The following is a 25009-nucleotide window of genomic DNA, read 5'->3' as shown; positions in this document are numbered from 1 at the left end:
CAAATGCTAGGATTTTTAAGGAGATCTATATCTAGTGCACCTAAAGCTCTCAAACTACTTGCATATAAATCCTTTATTAGACCTATTTTGGAGTATGGATGCCAGGTGTGGGACCCGTACAAGAGATACGAGGTTGACCAGGTTGAGGCGGTTCAGAGAAAGGCTGTAAGATTTATTTGCAATGTTAAAGGTCGCGATATTGGTATAACTGGCTTAATTAAAGACATGAACCTGGAGACGTTAGAGGAACGTAGAACCAACTTGCGTAAATGTTTGTTATATAAAATGATCAGAGACGCCTGTTCCGAGTCTCCAGGAGCAATATCACACAAGTTTCCTGAGCTTTTTAGTAAAAATAAAAATGAAGATCATTGTACCACTAGAAGTCAGCGTGCCTCGCAGCCCATGAATTTAACCGCAAATAACAACAAGTACCATAATAGCTTCCTTCCGAGAACTATACGAGATATGAAACTCGGAGATATATATGTCATACAATAAGCTTTTTTATTTTTTGTTTTTGAGGTTGTAATTTTAGTCTATACTTTTGATTGTACAAACTTGAGGCCTGCACAATATATTCATATGAATATCTGCAGGATCTATTTATACCGATACCGATAATGTGAACCATAAAATCAGCAATATAAAACTAGATGGCTAGATATTGCCATTATATTTTGTTACAATCTGGCTATGATTAAAACTTCTAAGGCGACCACTTACCCCTTCTCGCGCGCGCACACGTGTTAAAGAAAAAGTAATCTTCACTTGTAGCGCTCATCGCTCAGCGTGGTTTAGCTTATGCCTACCATAGTTGAGGCGCTGTCGTCATCGGTAAGTCGATAAGATCGTTGGATTTAGCTTTTCGGATAATAAACATGCAATATACTGGAGCGGCTATTCGCTTCACTGACCTATACAACCTGGTAACAGAGGTCAGTGATTCGTTTATGTACCGTACAATTGTAATTACCGTGGTAGATATTTTATTAACAGCTTTGAATATTGTAGCGAGCCAATCATTATTAATACTTGCATGCTGTATTCAAAGTTGTAAATGTACGAAAATGTAGTTTCAAGGTCATTACATTGCGGGTAGCAAAACTAGGCGCCCATAAGCAGCAAAATTGAGAAAACAGTACCTCATGCCAAACGACCTTGCAAACGAGTGAGTGCAACATATACATCTGTATATTGATGTTCATGTAAATCGTGTTGAATATTTTTGATTAATTACAATACACAAGTATGTATAAATGATAGATTACTCATATTTTGATGAACAAAATATTGTAATTGATTTTTCTTTGTTATATAGTGAGTATAACATGTTGTCTATAAAGAAACATTGGGCTTCAGATCAAATAAACATTTTTCGCACAAGACCCTCCAGCGGAGGGAAAAAAATAGTGGAACTCTATTTAAAAGATCAAGCTAGCTTCTCAATCTCGACACAAACTTCCTTTGCCGTCAAAAGCAAAAAAAACAATGTTTCAGCTGGTCAGTATTAATGTAGGGCAAGTAATACTTTCCAAGTCGAGTAGAAAATTCAGGAGGCCTGTCTTCATCCAAACCACTTTTCCTAACTTTCACTCCTACATTAAAATTAATATCGCCTCCAACGATTTTACAAAAAAATATTTAGACTTTCCGACGAGTCAGAAGAATTACTCTCTCCTAAGTTACTAAATCTAACAATTCTTTTTTTTAAATATAAATCTCTGCTATGTTCCGTGTTTGCTCCAATGTTAGAACATCTCTCTTGAGGTATGAATCCCAAACCATGCATCCATATTCGAGACCTGGTCTTACTAAGAAGGTATATGCAACTTATCTAGTTCGAGCATCTGTATCTCGGAGTACATTTCTAAGCATCCCTATTAACGATTTCCTTTACATTCAATTTTTTCCAAATGTTTATATTCCATTTTAGGTCGCTCTGCAGCTTTACTTTGAGATACGGATTAAATAATACGTTTTCTAGTTTTTGAGCACTTAAGAAAAAAAGTATCTTTATTCGACATGACATGAGATTTTCCCACTGAAAGGGGGTAACATTTATTAGGATTAAAACTCATCTGCCAGAGATTCGCCCAAGCCTCATATGAATGCAGATCTTATTGCAATGTACTGGCTTGGTCTCTTGTTGCGTACACCAGAGTATCGTCTGCAAAAAGTCTACACTGAGATTTTATTTCATCTGGAAGGTCATTAATAAAAAGCAAAATTAATGTGCCGAGCACCAAACATTGGGGCACACTAGAAGTTACAGACACAATATTTGATAGCTCATTTCCTACCTCAACTACTTGAGTTCTATTCTCTAAAAATGATAGTATCTACTATGATAGATATTCTGATTTACCAATTTTCAGTGATTCACACAATCAAATGCCTTTAAAATGTTTTTAATCAAGTCTCTATCTAAGTTCTTAGCTAGATCGTCCAGTGTGCAAATGAGTTGTGTTTCACCATATCGTTTAGCACAAACTCCGTGCTGCACATCTGTAAGAATATTAAATTTATCTAGGTGGGCACTTATGTGGGAATGGATAATATGTTCCAGTAACTTACAACGGACACTAGTCAGTGATACTGGCCTATAGTTGGCAGGATCATGCCTCGAACCTTTCTTGTAAATGGGCACCACTTTTGCATGTTTCCACACCGATGGCAATTTTGCTGTGTTTATTGTTTATGAGGGTGTAAAAAAGTATTTAGTATAATTCCTTTTATGTTGCCATGACCCCCAGCTTTGCCAACTTTTATACCGTTTAAAAGTTCAAATACACCAATTTCAGTTATTTCTATATAATTAATGTCTTTAAAACGAGCTGCAACTGTTGCAGGTAAGCAATCATTTTTATCCAAAATAAAGACAGATTGAGATAGTTGGTTTAGCATATTGGCTTTTTCAATAGATGTTTTAGCAACCATATCACCTTCTCTCAGTTCAGAAATGATTCCAACATCATTTGAGCAATTTTCTTGCAAATATCTAAAAAAAGGTTTGGCTTCACCCTCCTGCAAAGGAACAAATAACTTATCAAAGAGATACTAAGCTTTTCTTTTTTTTTATAATTTTATTAATTTTTTTTATTAAGTTTTTCATGTTCACTAATGTATGTATGTTTGCAAACCAGTTTGCTTCATTTTGTTGTATGTTTTACACTGTTTTTAATAGTCGTTCAGCTTGTTTCTCTATCCATGGCTGATGAGAGGATTGTTTTTGTATCTTAGAAGGCACACATTCATTGATTACATTTTCCACATTAATGTAAAATGCGTATTAATAGTTGTACCACTTGATTGTATTAATAGTCATACCACTTGCTAAATTTTTGAGCTTGTTGCCAAGAAAACGTTATCTGCATAAGCTGGACATAGCAAAATTACTTCTTCCTATTGAGTGTGTTTTGATATCTTGGCATAAGCGCATTTTTTTGTAAAGGCTAACGAGCTGATATAGCGTAACTTCACTGTGTATTTCTGCATTATCAAAAGGGGAGACACTTTAAATACCCTGGCAAAAAGAGGACATGTCACATGGTTTAGAGCCTAACATCATTAAAATCCAATACATCCTTTCATGATAGTGCAATAAGGTAGATGGCTAGCATGAAGCACAGCTAATTTTCCTACTTGCCATGGTCTACAATTCAGCTAATGTAATATATACTGTTAGTACAGGTGAGGTGGCATCCAGCTACAATGTTCCATAGTGATGGAAATATAAGGCAACTAATCAAGTTGTTTGAGTTTGCCCATAGTATTCCAAACAAATCTGTTGAATAGCCTTTATATTGAATTGCTTTACAATACCTGAGTGGAGGCGGTAAATATGTTCAATTGTGATATTTTTATTGGGTCGCAGCTTATGCTGACTTATGGAGGTTCTACAGACAGTACCGGATGAGCTGTTTAGTGATTCATTCGCTGTTGGTTCACTTGGGCTAGATGATGATCCGTCTGTGGATGCAACTCAGCAAGATGTGACTGTAGGTTTTGCTCACTTAATAACATTCTGCGCTTGCCTAAATTGCTATGAATCACTCTTATACTAGCCGCTTACTCGTTACAGAATAAAAATCCGAATTTTTTGCTTTCCTAGGTTTTTAGTATTTTGTAATAACCGTAAAACCTATTTGAATGCCATGACGGTCTGTTTTTCAACCTATCTCCCATAGTGGTTGTCAATTAGAGGTGGCGGTCAAATAGAGGTGGCATTCAAATAAAGGTGAGGATCAATTAGAGATTTTATGTTAAGGTCAGCAAATGAAACTACACATATGTCGTTCAAATTCCTACATTCTGTTCTCCTTTATATGCCAAAATTACTAATATCAACTAGATTTGACAAATTTTATTGCAAACTAGATTTATGAGTCAAAGTTTTGATTAGAAAAGGAAAATACCATTATAGCAATATCATTAGCCCTGGTGCTCTGACCTATTGTTTGCATTACAGATGTTATCAGTAATTGTTACGCTATTTACTGCTAGCTCAATGCATATATTAGTACTGTTATGAAGCTGTTTAAAACAGTGGTTCTTAACCTTTTTTGCCCCATTCCCTCTTTTCCAAACCTAAAGACAGAAATTCCCCACTCCCAACTCCTTCAAATAATGCACTGCAACTAGATAGTGAACGTTATTTACATATATAACTTATATACATATATAAACATGTATATATTCATTTATTACAGTCATATTTACATGGAATATTAAATATGAATGTATATTGAAACTCAATATATCTATCATTGTAGGACAGTCAGCAGACTAGTGCGATTTCTGTGTTTGTTTGGAGCTGGCCAGAATTTTGTTTTTAGGAGTTGTTGTAGATAGGGCACACCGTAGGTCAGCTTCTACTTCCAGGCGGTTTCTAGATTTGCTCTTTTTGGTTAACATTGCTGAAAATGCTGACTAGCAAAGATATGTGGAAGCAAATGGTATGAGCATCTTGAAAGCGGCCAGACCTATGTTGAGATACAATCTTCGGGCCTGAACCCAAAAGTGCTCTATTGATAGCTCCTTGACGTCATCTTTTGATACAGAGTTGTTTGTCAGCTCCAAAAACTCCTCCTGAAGCTGTTCCGGAATCTCGTGGACATTGCGTCTGAAAGGGTCTCGGGTCAGGCTCATCAATTGCTCTGTCCTAGGATCTAACTTTGGATGCTTTATGTCGGTTAGCAAAGAAGCGGAAGGAGCTTTCTTGTCAACTAATGAATGCAGAACTGGAAATGAAACTCTTACATTCCCAGTAGCCAGTCTTTCCACCCTGAGTTGGAGCTTGTCCTTGAATGCATTAATACTATCAGTTACATTCAACATATTTCTGTCTCTACCTTGCATCGTGTTCACTTTATTGATTGAACCAAATATGTCAACCAGGTAAGCAAGACACTTATGGAAGCCTTCCACTCGCATTGAAGCCAGTAGTTTGGGTTTGTTATGAGCTTTCAAGGACTCATTGACCTCTATTCGTAGATTGAAGAAACGAAGAAGCATGTTACCCTTTGATAACCATTGAACTTTGGTGTGGAGCAATATTGATGAGTGCACAGCATCCATATCTTTGCATAATTTGTGGAAGATACGTGTTTGCAAGGCAGAGCCTTTGATAAAGTTTACTACTTTAATCACTGAAGAGAGGTGTTCCTGCAATCCTTTGAGAAGAGTTTTTGCTGCTAACGCTTGTCTGTGAATGAAGCAATGGGTACTCACCACTAAAGGATTCTTTTTTTTACCAACTGCAAATCCAGCACAACAGCCAAGCATGGCTGGAGCACCATCAGTGCAAACTCCAATTAGTTTGCCCCAGTCCAGATTTTCTTTGCTGAAGAAGTCAGAAACCAGGTTCATAACATCAGCAGCTGTGGTGGTCTCTGTTAGAGAACTGCAGAACAGAAATTTTTTCTCAATTGTCTCTCTGTGTACATAGCGTGCAAACACCATCAGCTGTGAAATGCTAGCAACATCAGTGGACTCATCAAGTTGAATGGTGAACATGGGAGATGACTTGATCTTTTCAATTACTTGCCTCTTTATGTCCACAGGCATATCCTTGATCCTCGGTTTCACTGTGCTGTCTGAGAGGAATAAATCAGCTATCTTTTTAGCGGCTGTGTCTCCGAGAATAATCTTAGTACACTCCAGTAGACAAGGTTTAACTAATGTTTCACCAATAGTGTGTGGCTTCTTATTTCTGGCGATACGGTAAGACAGAGCATAGGATGCCTCGGTAATGGTCTGTGCATGGATATGAAAACTGCCAGTGGAATCCAGTTTTGCCCGCTTGAGTTCTCTCTCTTTAGCTTCAAAGAACGTCTTTGATTTATCCATGTGTTCTCCATGTTTATTTCTTAAGTGTTGCTAAAGTTGATGTGGTTTCATGGAGTCGTTAGTGAGCACTTTCATGCACAAAACACATTGTGGTACTTCGATGCCGCTTTTAATCACACAAGTGAATCCATAGTTAAGGTAAGAATCATCATATGTTCATCTTTTTGTCTTTGACATTTCTAACACCTACAATATGAGATATGCAATCAAATTATTTGAATACGTTCAATATTTACATGAGCAAAACATCATACATATGTTAGGCTACAGAGCAAATTGTCAAAATGTTATACGTTTATGCAAACCAAATCAGTACCTGAACAATTAATATTGCAGGTATGTAATATGCAGGTTGTAATATATGCATGTAGTGTAGCAATCCTTACCTCTTCCACAGTTTTAGATCTTGGCTTTGTTGAAACTGCTGAAATTCATTCACTCCTCGTTGCCCTTTATATAAGAAAAATTGGTGCCACGGAAATCCCCTTTGGCAAACTGCCAACTTCCCCCCTAAAATCCCAAAATTCTCCCCTGGTTAAGAACCACTGGTTTAAAACCATGGCCTATGAGAGCTTGCAAGTAATATCTAAACCTAAGTAAAATGTTTATTTTATATAATCATTGTAACAAAATGGCTTGAACTGAATGAATTAGCTTGAAAGTGCATGTACGTAAAGTTTAAAAACCAATGTACCATATGCTGTATGTAATGATAATTGACTCTGCATTTTGTTGAGAGTTGTGCACTCTTGACGTAACTGCCCAACAGTGCCAAAGTAGCTTCAGTAATTACCATCTGTAGTTTTACCTCGCTTAAGGCATACAGGTTCACTATCGGCTTACTGGTTTTTCATATAGTACTTCATCTTAGACCTTCAAGGTTAACATCGCAGCCAGCGCCTTTGGTCTGTGTTTTAATCTGAGTTGTTCTCCCAAAATAGCTGCTGGAATTAGGGCTATGCAGGTTGTATAGCTGGATTTGGTAAGTTTTCAGCTCCCTAATCTTTTTTGTATGCTAGCTGAATAAATTTGAAAGGATTGAACCGTTTTAAGTTGTTGACTCCACAGGGGTGTTAGACGGAGTTGTTCAATACAAAGTTCATGAGAATTATTTCTCAATGGATTGATATCATATACAAACACAAAACTGTGTGGAGTAACATTTCAGCAATAGAGGACAGCAGTATTTACTCTTATTTCTAAAAATAAGCGAGGCAATCAAATGTGTAGTAAGAAAATATGTTCAGTATCCACTTCAGCTCTTAGTGAAATCGATATCTCATGTAATCATGGTCTTTTGTCTTGCTACGTGTAGAGTTACTTTGATATACAATGGTGGTTACTTTCAGGAGGTTATGGGTTCTCTACTTACTAGATGAAGTGAGTTTGATGAGATATTCAAACATGGTTGCTCTATGTGCGCTTCTTAAAACTTACATATGTCTGATGTCATGGGTGGAAATTGCTCATCGCTAGGATTCTTCAATTATTTGTGAAATTAGAGTTGATCTGATTTTGTGATTTCAGTCAAAGGCAATCGCTTCGGTACTGGATGACATCATCGACAATGTTATATTTGGGTTTTCTCTTGAAATTCATCGCATGTGTAAGAAAGGTGTGCTGTTCCTTGAGGAGACAGACAAGGAGTCAATCGAAAAATTCAGTGAGTAAATTTACCATATTCATTTTTCCATCCTCACCTTATTTGGTAGAGATCTATATTAGTACTATAGTTAGTGAAGTTGTATATTAGTACTACAGCTACTAGAGTTGTATATTAGTAGTATAACTAGTGGAGTTGTATATTAGTACTACAGCTAGTAGAGTTGTATATTAGTAGTATAACTAGTGGAGTTGTATATTAGTACTACAGCTAGTGGAGTTGTATATTAGTACTACAGCTAGTAGAGTTGTATATTAGTACTACAGCTAGTAGAGTTGTATATTAGTAGTACAACTAGTGGAGTTGTATATTAGTACTACAGCTAGTGGAGTTGTATATTAGTACTACAACTAGTGGAGTTGTATATTAGTACTACAGCTAGTAGAGTTGTATATTAGTAGTACAACTAGTAGAGTTGTATATTAGTAGTACAACTAGTGGAGTTGTATATTAGTACTACATCTAGTGGAGTTGTATATTAGTACTACAGCTAGTAGAGTTGTATATTAGTAGTACAACTAGTGGAGTTGTATATTAGTACTACAGCTAGTAGAGTTGTATATTAGTAGTACAACTAGTGGAGTTGTATATTAGTACTACAGCTAGTAGAGTTGTATATTAGTACTACAACTAGTGGAGTTGTATATTAGTACTACAGCTAGTAGAGTTGTATATTAGTAGTACAACTAGCTGAGTTGTATGTTAGTACTACAGCTAGTAGATTTCTGAAACACATCACCTTCACATCTCATCCCTATGTGCACCTCTGGTCTCTGCTTAGATTCATTCGCTGTACTTGGAAGCTATCATTTTTTTCATTGCGCGTGTGTCTTAGTTCATGTAAATGCTATTCGTCTCCAGATTATCTAGTTTTTTTCATCCAATTTTCACATATATATGCTTCACGCCTTCTGCGAGGCTATTAAAATATTTGGTTTTTAAACTCTGTCTTATTCCTAAGAACCTCTTAAACACCCACCTCCAAGCTATCTTAAGCACCCACCTTCGTGCTATCTTAAACACCCAACTCCGAGCTATCTCAAACACCCACCTTTTGAGCTATTTGAAACAAGCACCTCCAAGCTATCTGAAATACCCACCTTCGAGCTATCTGAAACACCCGCCTCCGGGCTATCTTAAACACCCACCTCCGAGCTATCTTAAACACCCACCTCCGGGCTATCTTAAACACCCACCTCCGAGCTATCTTAAACACCCACCTCCGAGCTATCTGAAACACCCACCTCCGAGCTATCTTAAACACCCATCTCCGATCTATCTTAAACACCCACCTCCGAGCTATCTTAAACACCCACCTCCGAGCTATCTTAAACACCCACCTCCGAGCTATCTTAAACACCCACCTCCGAGCTATCTTAAACACCCATCTCCGATCTATCTTAAACACCCACCTCCGGGCTATCTGAAACACCCATCTCCGATCTATCTTAAACACCCATCTCCGAGCTATCTTAAACATCCACCTCCCACCTATCTTAAACCATAACTGCTACGTACAACTTTTATCGTTTTTTTATGTAAAAATGCTGATTCCACATGCTGATTCCGATTTGTACTCAAAATAAGGATTGGTCCACTAACTTTCAAAGCCATGAAGGTTTTTTTAAAGCGTTTTAATATGCGTCTCGAAAACAACTCAATCTGCAGAACAAGCACTGCCCATAAATATGTGCTTTTAGGAACAAAAATTAGGGATGTTTAGTCAGATTTAGAATGATACAGATGGGTGTTTTATAACCCCTTATTATCTAAATTCAGCCTGTAAAATAATCTGTTTTTTATGAAAGGTAGATAAACTGCAATGTATTTAAAATTGCTGGTAGCTTGCTACAGGATGTTTAATAGGCTGAACGCCAAGAAAAATGAGTTTAAAAAAGTGCGATTTGATCACAAGCTGGCGTTTTTATTGCACTTTTTTGAGCTTATTTTTAAGTATGCAATGTTAATAAGCTTATCTACCTTTCAGAAAAGACAGATTATTTTGAAGGCTGAATTTAAATAATAATGAGTTTTAAGACACTCATCTCTATTATTCTAAATTGGCAAAAACATTCCCAGTTTGCGTTCCTAAAAAGCTAGCGTACGTCACATATTTATCGGCGGAGCTGGTTGTGCTGATCGTGTTGTTTTCAAGACCGATATTAAAACGCTGTGAAAAAAGCCTTCATTACTCTGAAAGTTAGTAGACCAATCTTTATTTTGAGTACAAAACCGGAATCAGCGTGTCTGATTTACCCTAGAAAATTTGATAAAAGCTGTACGTGACAGTCCCACCTCCGAGCTATTTGAAAATACAAAAAACTCCGAGCTATTGTCAGGCTTACCACCCCTAAATAATTTGTGTTGTCTATTGAATGTTTTACCTAATGCTTTATCTGCCCCTGTTCTTTTGCAACTCAGTGAGTTTCATTCACTGACTAGTAACTTATGATGTACTAAGCACAATTTATATTAACGCTGTGCTCTGTTTTCATGTAAAATCTTTCCCATTGGTCCATTTTAGTTCACTGGTATGTAGCCCATTGGTTCATTTTAGTTCACTGGTATGTAGGTAATTTCAAGTATCTGCTCTCTTAGTCAGCTTCTTCAGTCTAGTTTCTTTGCACTTATCACTCCTTCTTTTCTCTCTCAAGGGATAGTTGATGTGCCTGGCCTTTGCACTTATCACTCCTTCTTTTCTCCCTCAAGGGATAGTTGATGTGCCCGGCCTTTGCACTTATCAGTCCTTCTTTCTCCCTCAAGGGATAGTTGATGTGCCCAGCCTTTGCACTGATCACTCCTTCTTTTCACCCTCAAGGGATAATTGATGTGCCCGGTCTTTGCACTTATCATTCCTTCTTTTCTCTCTCAAGGGATAGTTGATGTGCCCAGCCTTTGCACTTATCACTCCTTCTTTTCTCTCTCAAGGGATAGTTGATGTGCCCGGCCTTTGCACTTATCGCTCCTTCTTTTCTCTCTCAAGGGATAGTTGATGTGCCCGGTCTTTGCACTTATCACTCCTTCTTTTCTCCCTCAAGGGATAGTTGATGTGCCCGGTCTTTGCACTTATCACTCCTTCTATTCTCCCTCAAGGGATAGTTGATGTGCCCGGCCTTTGCACTTATCACTCCTTCTTTTCTCCCTCAAGGGATAGTTGATGTGCCCGGCCTTTGCACTTATCACCCCTTCTTTTCTCCCTCAAGGGATAGTTGATGTGCCCGGCCTTTGCACTTATCACTCCTTCTTTTCTCTCTCAAGGGATAGTTGATGTGCCCGGCTTTTGCACTTATCACTCCTTCTTTTCTCTCTCAAGGGATAGTTGATGTGCCCGGCCTTTGCACTTATCAGTCCTTCTATTCTCCCTCAAGGTATAGTTGATGTGCCCGGCCTTTGCACTTATCACTCCTTCTTTTCTCCCTCAAGGGATAGTTGATGTGCCCGGCCTTTGCACTTATCACTCCTTCTTTTCTCTCTCAAGGGATAGTTGATGTGCCCGGCCTTTGCACTTATCACTCCTTCTTTTCTCCCTCAAGGGATAGTTGATGTGCCCGGCCTTTGCACTTATCGCTCCTTCTTTTCTCTCTCTCAAGGGATAGTTGATGTGCCCGGCCTTTGCACTGATCACTCCTTCTTTTCTCTCTCAAGGGATAGTTGATGTGCCCGGCCTTTGCACTGATCACTCCTTCTTTTTTCCCTCAAGGGATAGTTGATGTGCCCGGCCTTTGCACTTATCACTCCTTCTATTCTCCCTCAAGGGATAGTTGATGTGCCCGGCCTTTGCACTTATCACTCCTTCTTTTCTCTCTCAAGGGATAGTTGATGTGCCCGGCCTTTGCACTTATCAGTCCTTATTTTCTCCCTCAAGGGATAGTTGATGTGCCCGGACTCGACATCTTTGGCCAGGAGCTTAAGAAGAGCACATTAGAGTGTGTGTGTCCAAGTTGTGACAGGCTTATGGCAGCCTCTCGCTTCGCACCGCATCTCGAGAAGTGTATGGGTGAGTGGCCTTCATCAGTCCATGGGGAGATAATCGCTGTGCTAGTCAATCAGTCTATGGTTTCATGCAATGTATAGTTAATGTATTGCCTTAAGTTTAGGTGTTGTTTTGTTGTTTTAAATCGAGTTCTTTCTCTGACTTATATACAAGTGAAACTATCTAACAAATGTCCTAATATTGTTATCTGGTGTGATTGAATGCGGTTTAGCATTCTCTTGCAACAATCTTTTTTAACTGGTTAAGAGATTTCTTTGACCTGTTTAAATCAAAAGATATTGAGGCATCTGAGTTTCATATAGTTCCATATAGTACTGTCTACAAACAGTAACTCTGAGTTCCATATAATAGTACTTTCTACAAATAGCAACTTTTGAGTTCCATGTAGTACTGTCTACAAACAGCAACTCTGAGTTCCATATAATACTGTCTGCAAACATCAACTCATTACACAGTTTTTTGAAATACATGTATATTATCGGTATTACTTGGCAGTGGTATTCTGTGTGGCTTTAAGATATAATTATTTTAGTGGAGCTATGTTGCGTATGTTTTCCTAGCAAGTGAAAAATTAGTAGTATAAAATATAAGTAGGTGGTCGCGCATTGTAACATGACCCGGTATGTTTCTATTATTGTTTGATTGCTTCCTGACATTGAGCAAAAGCAGCATCAAGGCATTGTGAAACCATGTCACTTCTCTGTGGAGTATTTTCAGTTAAGGGCAATCTCTTTTGTTAAGCTCAATACTCATATTTTCATACTCAGTTTCTACCATTTGTGAATACAGAAGCAATTGAGTTGAGTTAGCGTTTATAACTAACTCAATACATACCGGTATTGAATATATATATGTACTAGATGAATACCCGGCATTGCATGGGTAATAAAATAGTTATCCAATGAACTGGAGTAACTTGCCTGATTAGCTAGTAAAATCTCTCCTACAGTAAGAGTCGGGTCAGAAGCTAGCTTAATGAACGCTACATTACACGTAATACACACAATACGTAATACTTAAATACCCGTAGATACCATGTATAAGACAGACGTAGATACCATGTATAAGACAGACGTAGATACCATGTATAAGACAGACGCAGTCCTATGCATGGTATCACCCTATATGCGGGTATTAATAACATAATTATAACGTAATAATTTTACAAGCTACCGTATATATGTAATTCTCAATAATTTGTTTTAGATTGTACTTAACAACAAGCTGCATCGGTAATTCTTAGTAATTCCTTCTAATCTTTTAAACCATCTGATTATGTATACCTTACATATATATAGCATATTCTATTAGGCAAATTTTATCTGATGAGTGCAGTCGTTTAAACTACGAAACTAAATAGTAATAAAATGTTGCCAACTTTTTAGTTCTACGGTTTAATACATTATATATAATATTAATATAGATATATTTATACATATACAGTCAAACATGGATAACTCGAACTTCAAGGGACCGAGCAAAAGTGTTCGAATTATCAGAGCATTCAAGTTATCAGAGCACTGTCACAAGTCCATATATTTACTTATTTATTAGTAGATACATGTACATATACAAACTATAATATAAATCAAAAGCACAAATGGCTTGTTTCAAATTAAATGCTTCTAATGTAAAGTTTAAAACGTTTTCATGAAAAAGTATAGAGATTTTTCTATCACTTGAGATTGGTTTGTTGTTTGAGGTGATGTTATTGCCAGGACGTTTTTCAGATTGACATTGGCAAAACTTGATCGTTGTTGAAATGCTCAAAAGAAAAGACATTTTTTTCTTTTGGGGTTTTACCCACGATCAATTTTGCCATTTTTTCGTGAAGTTTATGCAGATTACCTTACTTTACCTGGGATTCGTTAAGAGCAACACTCCGAGGCAGTTCAATTAGAAGTTTTACGAGGTTTTACGGTACATTCTATATCACTCAAGCTTTTTTAATAGATACTTATTGAATGTACACACGTATTCTGTGTTTAGGTCAAACGATGAATAGTTTTTTGTAGCTCAGACAACGTATACGTTTAATTACAACATTTTTTAAGACGTTTTAAACATTCAACATTCCGACGTTGATTCAACACGGAATCAACGTCGGAAAACTATTCATCACGGGCTAGCCGGGTCACGCACTCAAGGATTTTCGCCACGCACATACAGAACAACATGCGATTTTTGTTTTGTATGTGCGTGGCGAAAATCCTTGCGCGCGTAACCCAGCTAGCCCGTGCTATTCATCGTATCGCAGTATAAATCAAATTTCACCAAACTTTTAGAAAAGTCGTTGACAAAAATATTTTGCCGATGGTGGTAATAACGACGCTTATGAATTACGAAAAGATGAAGTTTACTTCTATGGCTTTGAATAAAGTGATTTTCTAAAGCGATAACAACCGTTTCGGTAGCCGTTGGGCAAAAAAACAGTTCGAATTAACAGTGTTGAGTTCGAGTTATCTATAGCAATTTATCATTACGTGGGAACGGACCAAAGGAAATGTTCGAATTAACCATGTGTTCGAGCTATCCGTGGACGAGTTATCCATGTTTGACTGTATATATATGTATAAATATATCTATATTTATATTATATAAAAAATGTATATATATATATACATTTTATATATAATATAAATATAGATATATTTATACATATATATATATGTATAAATATATCTATATTTATATTATATATAACGTATTAAACCGTAGAACTAAAAAGTTGGCAACAAAGCATTCATCTGCATTGACAAAGATGTCTTCACAAACCAGCCAAATATTGTAGTGGTGGACAAGGAGAGCATGAGGGCTAATATAATACACACATATAGATATTTATACACGTGTATGTACATATATATTTACCATATATATATTTACTGTATATGTATATATATACCGTAAAACCTTTAATTGAACGCCATGGTTCTCTATTTTTCAACCCATTTTCTATAGCGGCGGTCAAATAGAGGCTGAGGTTGTATTTTTCAAATAGCTCGACAGAATTTTGGGAAGATAAATTTAGCCCTTTTATGGGAAAAGTGAATGTCGCCTATATTTTGCCCTCTCTTTCCAGTGGAGCGATTTTTAACCCTCTGAATGCAATAAATCTGCTAACTTACCTTCAACTTATCAAAGATCTCTTAATAGATATGCATTGAGAAACCGAGAAGTATCTCTACCAGTTGATATCTATTGCTTGTAATTAACCTGAGATGATATTATAGCCTGTGTTCTGCTTTGCAATTTGTTCGAGCTTTCAATTTTTATTTTCTAAATTTGAAGACATTTTTATTTATATCAATATTTATTCATTGATATGTTTACTACTGCTAATGCTTTCAATGTGCAATAGAAGAGGAGTTACAAGCGTCGATCAATTGTAAAATCAGATTACCAGAATGATGCTATCAAATATTAGGCTATATACTTACCCTAGGACACTTGAGTATTCGCCTCATCTAACTTTCACGTTTTCGCGGAGTCATCCTCTCGCGAAAATTTCATGTGCGAAACTAAACTATCATAACAAACGAGCGAAAACTCGAAATTAAATAGCTTTGTTCATTGATAGTCAGACCTGTATTCACTGGTTGCAAGTTAGGGCGGCTAATGTTAGATGACTAGTTATGAACACCTAGGGGTGTGGAGGGGGGCGGTGTAAGCCCCCAACAGGTTTCTCTCATGTAGGGCCTCAGCCGGGCCTCTCATGTGACGTTTTAAAAAATTTTATCGGAAAGTATCAACATTGTTCTATTTTTTTAGATTTGTTTTGATTTAGGTGAAATGACTGACGACACGTTTTTAAATTAAATTAGGCATAACTTGACCGCAGTTAAAACGCTCAGAAAAAAGCATCTTTTTCTTTTGAGCGTTTTAACAAAGATCAATTTTGCGGATTTTATTCTAAGTTCATTCGGAGGTTTTTACGCTTTCGATGGGACATGGCCAAGCGGGCGTTTGGTAAAACTTGATCTTTTGCAAACCTTTATAAAAGTCGTTAACAAGAGTATTTTGCCGCTGATGATGACAATAATGACGCCTAAGAACTACTGATGTTTGTCTCTATGGCTTGGAATGAAGTGATATTCTACAGCGATAGAAACCGTGTCCATGGCCATTGGGCAAATAACTTTTTGAATAAATGATGTTCAGGTCGAGTTGTTATCTGAAGCAATTTATCATCGCGTTGGAACTGACCAAACAAATCCGTTTGAGTTAACCTTGTGTTTGAGAGGAAATGTTACATTTTATCCGAGGGCGAGTTATCTGAGTTTGACTGTACTTAGCTGTGAAAAATTTCCAAAAAGCTGAAGCCGGCCAGCCGCCCCAGAGAATACTAGTTTGATAGTCCAAGAAACAAATGGCAGCAAGCGATCAAATTGCATTATCGACATTGCCCACACCATTCTACCTGCGGTTCACAATTACAAACTAGAACCAAATTGAAATTTTTTTTATCGGTGAACTGAACCTGAAGAATCTAATTATGTTTGTTCCACTGCATTTATTTTCACATCACTATATTTTCGCACTCATCAGAGCTGCGAAATTAAGTTGCTGCAAAATTTTACTCTGTATGCTACTCACGAAACTAAATACTAGCGAAATATAAGTGCCCTAGGGTATGCAAATATGTAAGTTAAAAAGGGTGTCCTAGGGTATATTTGCAAATATGTAAGTTATATAATGATAATCTATCAAATGTTACAAATGTATATTCATGAACAAGTGACATAAACAAACCATACTTTTATTACATGCAGGATCAAAAATTGAAGTTTTCAACACAAAAATACCTGCATCATTTGCTCGGATAGCTCTGTTCTGATTGTTGCTTTCGTTAGAATGAATATCTTCTGGTTGCCCAATACCTTCCACAATGTCTTCCGACCTCAACTTTTTTTTCACTGCTGTATTAGTCGATATTAGCGTCCAAACAAATTTTCGACACAGCAAAGCTTTTACGCATTGCATTTTGCACAAATGCAATGTATAAAACTTTTACTCGCTAAATGTAACCTTTGACCTAAAACTAGTCATACAACGAACCATGGTAAATGTAACCTTTGACCTAAAACTAGTCATACAACGAACCACGGTAAATGTAACCTTTGACCTAAAACTAGTCATACAACGAACCGTAGTAAATGTAAACCGCTTTTATAAACATCTTCTTGGAAGTATTAAGACCGCCTTAAACAAGGAACTGCTATTAGCATGAGACAGTTACTATTTATTTTTATGGTGTTGCTTTCAAAGCTTGAACGAAGAAATAAAATGAAAAGCTTTGGAGTTTGAGAATGAGCAAATTGATTGTTATGGATGTAAACTGTAAAGGATTCATTATTAATACGATTTTGTGAACACTTTTCAACTAATCACTTGATATTATGGTTTCATAAAGATCAAAAATTGTCATAGTGGCGGTCAAATAGAGGTGGCGGTCAAATAGAGGTGGCGGTCAAATAGAGGTGGCGGGCAAATAGAGGTGGCATTCAAATAGAGGTTTTACAGTATATAAATTTTTGTGTTTGTCTGTTGGTCATTTGTCAACCGTGTGTTAAGTTATAGCGACAAAATACCGACAAACAAAACCTGCTTTGCACTGGGTTTCAACTATCAGTTTTACGGACTGGCAAGCTAACCACTACACCAAGCAGCCACATTACTCTACAATGGGATAATTGTGTACATGCCTATTACACCTGCTGATGGCAATGGTCAACTTTAATGGCGATGGGTTAAAATATCCACATTTCACGCTTTAACTAATTTACTATAAAAAAACTTTAGTGGAAGAAAATTACGTGCCCAGATTTTCCCAAAATGCTATAAATATATGTATCTATAGCATAAACTTATAGCACATACAGAAATAAACAAACACCTTCATTTAATAATTACAATGATGAATGATGTATATGTTGATTAAAAATAAATTGTCTGTGCGAAAATTACCTAGTGCTTGTATATATATTTATATATAAATCTAGTATATATTATATATATAAATTTAATATTATATATATTAATCTAATATATGTTTGTGCAAAGATTAAGTGATAATGCATATTATATATAATGCATATTATATATAATATGCATTATATATTTCTAATATGTTATATATATTTATTATGTTATATACGTATATATTTAATATGTCATATATATACCATGTTATATATATATTTAATATGCTATATATAATTAATATGTTGTATATATATACTATGATATATATATATTTAATATGCTATATATATTTAATATGCTATATATATATATATTTAATATGTTGTTTATATGTAGCTTGCTAGCTGTATAACAAGCATTTTTCGTAAATACTAAAACTGTATAGATTGTATTTGTCCTCCTATAACATATAGCTCCTATAACATATAGCTCCTATAACGTATAGCTCCTCAGCACATATAGCTCCTCAGCACATATAGCTCCTCAGCACATATAGCTCCTATAACATAAAGCTTCTATATCATATAGCTCCTATAACATATAGCTCCTATAACATTTGGCTCCTATAACATATAGCTCCTATAATGTATAGCTCCTATAACGTATAGCTCCTATAACGTATAGCTCCTATAACGTATAGCTCCTATAATGTATAGCTCCTATAAAATATAGCTCCTATAACATGTAGCTCCTCTAACATATAGCTCCTATAACATATAGCTCCTATAACATGTAGCTCCTATAACATATAGCTCCTATAACACATAGCTCCTATAACATATAGCTTCTATAACGTAAATTCCAGATAACATTAAGTTTTTGCTTTGTATTTCGTATAAACTTCCATATAATATAAAGTGTTAACTAGGAGCAACTTCTTAAATTCTATTTGAATAGAAGAAATCTCGTCGTACTTGTAAGAGAAATGACATGCGTATAATCTATATAATCCAGTAATACATGGAGTAGTTACTGTATCCAGGTATGTGTAGGTGTTATAATTGCTCATGAGGTCAGGGTAGTCAGCGACACATGTTTTCACATGAACCCGAAGAAATTACCATGAGGAAAATAAATGCATGATACCAACATGTAACTGACAGGTATGGGCAGGTGCTCATCAAGGGTGGCGAGCCGGAGGATAGCCAACAACATTCACAAGCAGGAAGGAAGTGATAATGACAGCCTTGCTGGAGATGAGCATGACAATGATTGGAGCTCTGCTGCACTTAAACGCTGTGAGTGACTTTCTGATCTGTTGTAAGATTGTAGGATGCCAATGTTGTTGTTATGGTCAAAGATACCTCTATTATAACTGAACTGGATGACTTTATCATTCTGCAATGGTTTAACTTCATGAAAGCGTTTGGTTTCTCTCGATTTACTAGATACCTTTTGCAGTTTATGTTTGCTTTTGTTTTCTTCTAGCCAAGAAATTGAAGAAGGAGAAACAGAACTCTGGATTCAGGGGGCGTGGAAGGCCAACCTCTAAGTCTCGTCCAATCATCGGTAAAACCATGTATAGTGGTAGGTTTCAACTGCATTGGCTGTATTCTATGGTTAGTCTGGTCAATGTCCCTTCAAAGTAGCATGCTTATGTTATCCGGCTCTGCTTAGGTTAGTTATAAGCAGGTAAATCTTTTGTGCGTATCCAGGTCTTGAATACTATGGCTGCTCAAAGCAAGAATGTTGCAGGTTGAGTTGTCTCTAGCAAATAGCTATACGATTTAATAAATATTTTTAGTAGGCAACACGGTTGCGTTTGATCTATAACAGCATGTGATATTCTCTCATATAGTTCAGGTCTCCAGTATTTCAATGTAGTTTGCTCATGAATTTTTTTCCCAGAGGCGCAGAGAGAATGCCATGCCGTACTGGATGGGATGAGCGACGAACAACGAGGATCCTTTTTGCAAAACTTCTGCGCTGCTAGCATTGATCCAATCAACAAAAGATTCTGTGCAAAGTATGTGTTTGTATAGATATTATCTTACCAAAGTTAATTGTGATGTGCTCTCACATACCTCTATGCTGATAGTGCTTGGAATTCATCATAACTAGCAGTTTTATGTATGTGTTCATGTTTGTGCGTGCGATTCTGTGTGTCTGGATACACACATGTACATGTGGGCTCATGCGAGTTCATGTATGCGTTTTTGCTTTCGCTTGTGCAGGTATTTATGTGTGTCTGTGTGTTCATGGGAGTTCATACAGCTGCTTCACAGGCTCTTTAGTTGGTTGGTTTCTATACAGATGTGTGTACATATATTATAGATGTACACATGTATAATACATCTGTACAGGTTCTGTATATATGTGCATGCTTTCTTTTTTTCCTAGTTTCACTGTTTGTCTGTTTCGCAGCTCTCTCAAATGCTCAGTACATACAGATGGAATGAGGCAGGCGGTAAGGCAGATTTTGTTGACTCAGCCCATGCTGTCCAAATCCAATATGGCCACTATAAAAAGGTATGTTCTCTCTGTTTCAAGCAATGGAAGCTAAACTTTTAGTATCACTAGAACTTGCTACCTGCCCTTCACTGTTACTGTATGTCTTTATGCGAGAACACCCTCCAGAAAGTTGGTTTATAGGAACTGGGTTTATAGGTTTATGCGGCTTCAGCCAATTATTTATGAAGTTTTGGAGTTATCTTCTCTACTGAGATTATATTACTACAGTCATACCTCCACATGTGACCTTGATGCGTTTTGGAACTGACCTCTTATGTCAATGTTCTCGTATCTAAATTCGATATTTTCTAAACAAAATAACTAAGTACAAATTAATCCGTTCCCATTCTATGGAAAAAACACCCATAAACCGGATAGTATGATGGACAAACGTGTTATATTATAATTCACGACCTACATTCACAAAATAACAAATATCTATTTAGTGGTTATGATCTGTAATAAAGTGTAACATTAATATGCACAAGTCATTCTCTTTCTTTTCCCTTTAACATCGTTATCAATCTTAGGATCCATGGCTAACGAACTGAAGTTATCTAGTTAAACACGTGTATTATAATTATTCATTATAATAATGAATTAAAGTTTATAGCAAATATTATATTAAACTTTAAAATGCACAGTAAATTCAATATTTTTAAATTCGCAATTTCGCTTTCATAAGATGATGTCTTTACAAAACATCAAAAATACTGAAGTGAGTGCATCGTATTCCTTTCACGCATTGTGGTAGGGATTTCAGCTAACAGCATCTTGGTATCTTTGGGATTCCAATGTATGCAGCCATAAATATAGTAAACCCTTTACTATATCTATGTATGCAGCACACCGACTTCCAAATTTGAATTTTGAGAGACATTTTTGTTGATGGCGCATAGCGAGGAAAATGCCGTAACGAAGGGCCGGAAAACTTCATAAGGCAAAAACCGTAAGACAGGTACGCCGTAACCCGGTGCTCCACTGCATCTCGAATTTCTCGTATGTTGGGCCACTCGCATGTCAAGGTATGATTCTACTACCAAGGCACTTAACAAGGCACTTAACAAGCCACTTAATAAGGCACTTAACAAGGTACTTAACAAGGTACTTAATAAGGCACTTAACAAGGTACTTAATAAGGCACTTAACAAGTAGATTCAGCTTCAAGGAACAGTAGTTGAAAATTGTCGAAAAGATAATAATGAGTTGGAGGAGCATGTGAAGAGGGGCATGCGACGTTATCTTGAAGTGATGCGAGGAAGTGGTTTACTAGTTTTATTAGCTTATAGATTTCATGAGCACTCTATATATCTACGGTATATTCTATTTCTGGATTCTATCTCGGGTTTATATCTCTAGTTTCTGCACAATCTTTAGCTAAGTTTTTAGAGAATAAAATTTTATATTAAGTATAAAAATTATAGTAAAATTAGGTAAAACAAAAACTCGCATAATAAATTCATCTGAAACTTATAGAAGCATGTCACATGCTGACTCACTTTAATAAGTCAGCCTGTGACATGCTGACTTACTTTAACAAGATTGTTTCTCTTGAAACATGAAAATTGAAAAATGATTCACAGAATAATATTACATGAAGTTAGTATTATATAATAATATAGTTACATGTTGTATATAAATTGTATAATATTGGATGATATGTAATATTATATATGTTATATAAGGTTGATATATATATATATTGATATATTATGATATATCAATCGTGTTTAAGCGCAATTCCGTTGCCATTGACCCTGTGACCTTTTGGTCGATGCTAGTGTTAGAGACTACTCCATTGGCATGTATTACGAGTGATTGATATTTACGCCTCCCACGTAGTCATTATTGGTAAGCTGATCATCAGTTAGTATGTTGAAAATTAAACCCAAAAGTAGTTTTATCTATAGTACAAATTTTGGTTGCTTTGTCCATAATACAACTCTATTCAAAATGAGAATTGCTTTAAAAACTATTAAAAGCGAATGCTAAAAATATACAACCTACATTACAAATGGCTTGATGAAAATTTATTTGCATCTATGTCAAAGGCGAAAGGTTTTGCAGTGGAACTTCGGTTCTCGAACATAATCCATTCCAGAAGGTTGTTCAAAAATCGAGTTGTTCGAGATTCGAAAAAATTATTCCTATTAGATTTAATGTATGTAAATTGTATGTAATGTATGTCAAGAAAACAACTTCGGTAAAGTATTTTTATAACATTTTACGCCATAAACTGTACTGTATATTACATACTATAAATAAAAATGGGTAGATATAGATCGTGTTTAATTTTACTAAAAGGTTTTCTATTTATGATGATGAAAAAAGAAAACAAAAGTAAACATTTCATATGTTTTGGCTCTTAAAACATCAAAAATATTAAAGATTAAGATACAATACCAAAAATTGCAGAAATTGATAATGAAACAGCAAAAATACAACAAATCAGTTACATCAAAAATCATGTGAGAAAGAAAATATAAGCAGCAATGGCACGTTTACTTTACATCTTTGAAGGAGAATCCTCCTCCAAAACAATTTAGGGTAACTCGACTGGAAGGGTTATCTCCCTAGAAAATCTCTTCGGGAGAGGGATGTTCCTTCCTTTTAGTAAGGAATTTATAAAGCGTAACTTGCTTCTCCCTCTGTTAATGCATGTCTCCATGCTGCTTACGGAGCTCTTTCGAACGTTTAATTCTAATGCGGATGCTTCGGTTTGGTCGAGAACCGAATTTGTGTCCGAGATCCGAGATGAACAAATCTCAAATTTTTTTAGTCAAAGACCGAATTGGTCGAGAACCGAGGCGTTCGAGAACCGAGGTTCTACTGTAATTCTGTTTGCCCTCTCTTTCTTTAAGTTACAATGACTTGTTCCCCTCCTGCTTCGCTAATACTAATGCTAGTGTTTTACAAAACTTTCTATTTTGCCACCGGGTCTTTCAGCCTTGAATGAACTTGAAAGAGTTATCTTCTTTGCTCCACTTTGTAATTGCTCGTTTTGGGAGAGTTGTCATTCCATTTTATCATATATCTCGAAGTAGAATCATGTTTTTATGCACTGTTACAGTAAGGGGTCAGGGGCAATGGAGGATGAGGTAGATGTTGATATCGACACATACGACAATTCAGATATCCAGGCGCTACGTGACGCTGCGCTTTGGGACAAAGACATCACGCCAACAGCGTCGCCAGCAGACAGCACGAGTACTGTAAATAGTAGTGGGTCAAGGAAAAGAGGTCGGAAAAAGAAGAGCAAACGCCGTGACTAATTTTATATAGAGATATATGCATTATTATTATTATTATTGTGTCAATATAGCGATTTCATTTCTATAGGTGATATATTCTCACCTCTCTGTTTGTGTATTATATTGCAGACAAATGGTCAAAAATATCGTGCTGGTATTTTTTACACAGCAACATCTATGTTCATGAAAGTACAAATTCTACTTTGTGGAGGGATTATATATTTGCAGCATGTAGAATTATAGGAAGATCTTGCTGATAGCTACATACTCAGCATTGATCCTCCTGACACTGATAACTCTATGGTTAGTATTGGGAATACCACTATACTGATAGCTCTATGGTTAGTATTGAGAGTACCGCTATACTGATAGCTTTATGGCTAGTGTTACGAGTACCTCCACACTGATAGTTCTATGGTTAGTATTGTGAGTACCACTACACTGATAGCTTTATGGTTAGTATTGTGAATATCACTATAGTGATAGCTCTATGGTTAGTATTGAGAGCACAACTACACTAATAGCCCTATGGATGCGTGTATATCTAGATTATTGTTAGCTTCTTATTTTATTTTTTTTATTTTTCGGTCAGCTATGCTTTAAATTTGAAAGCATAGATCATTAGTATGCCTTCATGAATGTTTCGAGAGCTGATGAATTCACTTGTAATTTTGATCGCCTTGGTAACAGTATCTCTATGCTCTCAAATTACTAAAGGGTGACTTGATAGTCAAAATGAGAATCAGCTACTTCCTTGTAGGCATATTGTAAACAGTGGCTAGTGGCGATATAGCCTGATGAATTATCCTAATTGCATTCACAGTCTTATTAGTCTTGCATTAGGTCTTAGTAGCTCCACGATGTACTAGACAAGAGAAGCTGGAAGGTGAGTTGTTCTCTCAGTAATTTCTAGAAATGTATAAGATATATATCTTGTTATATGCATTCCATAAACAGTGAATCTCATAGACTATTGAATTGAAACTGTGAAATGATCATTTGGTCTATTAGAGTAGAGGGGGCTTGACACTCCGCCGTTCTAGACCGTTTAATACCTTGTTATCGCCTGATTGGTAGCAGTTGCCTGGCATCACATTCTTACAGTAAGCCAAGTTGACCTGTTCACATGTTATTGTTCAATTCTGAAATCTGGAAGATATTTGACATCAATAACGATCGTTTTAACCATCATTCTAAGGAATGTTGTAAGGATTTTTAAGCTGTTTGTGTCACTTTTGTGACACAAACAGTCACTTTTGTGACTACTGTTTGTGTCCAAAAAAGTGACATTGGGGTCTTCACATTTTTCGAAGA

The 25009-nt window shown here is 36.3% G+C and overlaps 1 protein-coding gene across 3 annotated transcripts; it reads left to right on the top strand.

The window, feature by feature from the left end:
• The first annotated feature begins 1145 nt into the window (after window positions 1-1145).
• Window positions 1146-23787, top strand: LOC137387855 (ataxin-7-like protein 3). 3 transcript variants are annotated; one of them, XM_068074370.1, is made up of 9 exons: window positions 1146-1171; window positions 3878-4001; window positions 7879-8014; window positions 11880-12011; window positions 19097-19231; window positions 19422-19502; window positions 19842-19959; window positions 20358-20462; window positions 23515-23787. In XM_068074370.1, exons 2-9 carry the CDS (start codon window positions 3891-3893, stop codon window positions 23714-23716), a joined length of 1020 nt encoding a protein of 339 aa, XP_067930471.1. In that variant the 5' UTR covers window positions 1146-1171; window positions 3878-3890; the 3' UTR covers window positions 23717-23787. The 3 variants fall into 3 exon arrangements, with proteins under 3 accessions (XP_067930471.1, XP_067930469.1, XP_067930472.1); XM_068074368.1 differs by lacking the exon at window positions 1146-1171 and adding an exon at window positions 1178-1249; XM_068074371.1 differs by lacking the exon at window positions 1146-1171 and adding an exon at window positions 1446-1503.
• Window positions 23788-25009: the final 1222 nt, after the last annotated feature.

The sequence above is a fragment of the Watersipora subatra genome, chromosome 2 (genome assembly GCF_963576615.1).
Source record: "Watersipora subatra chromosome 2, tzWatSuba1.1, whole genome shotgun sequence".
Taxonomy (NCBI): Eukaryota; Metazoa; Bryozoa; class Gymnolaemata; order Cheilostomatida; family Watersiporidae; genus Watersipora; species Watersipora subatra.
This window is presented reverse-complemented; position numbering and strand designations above follow the sequence as displayed.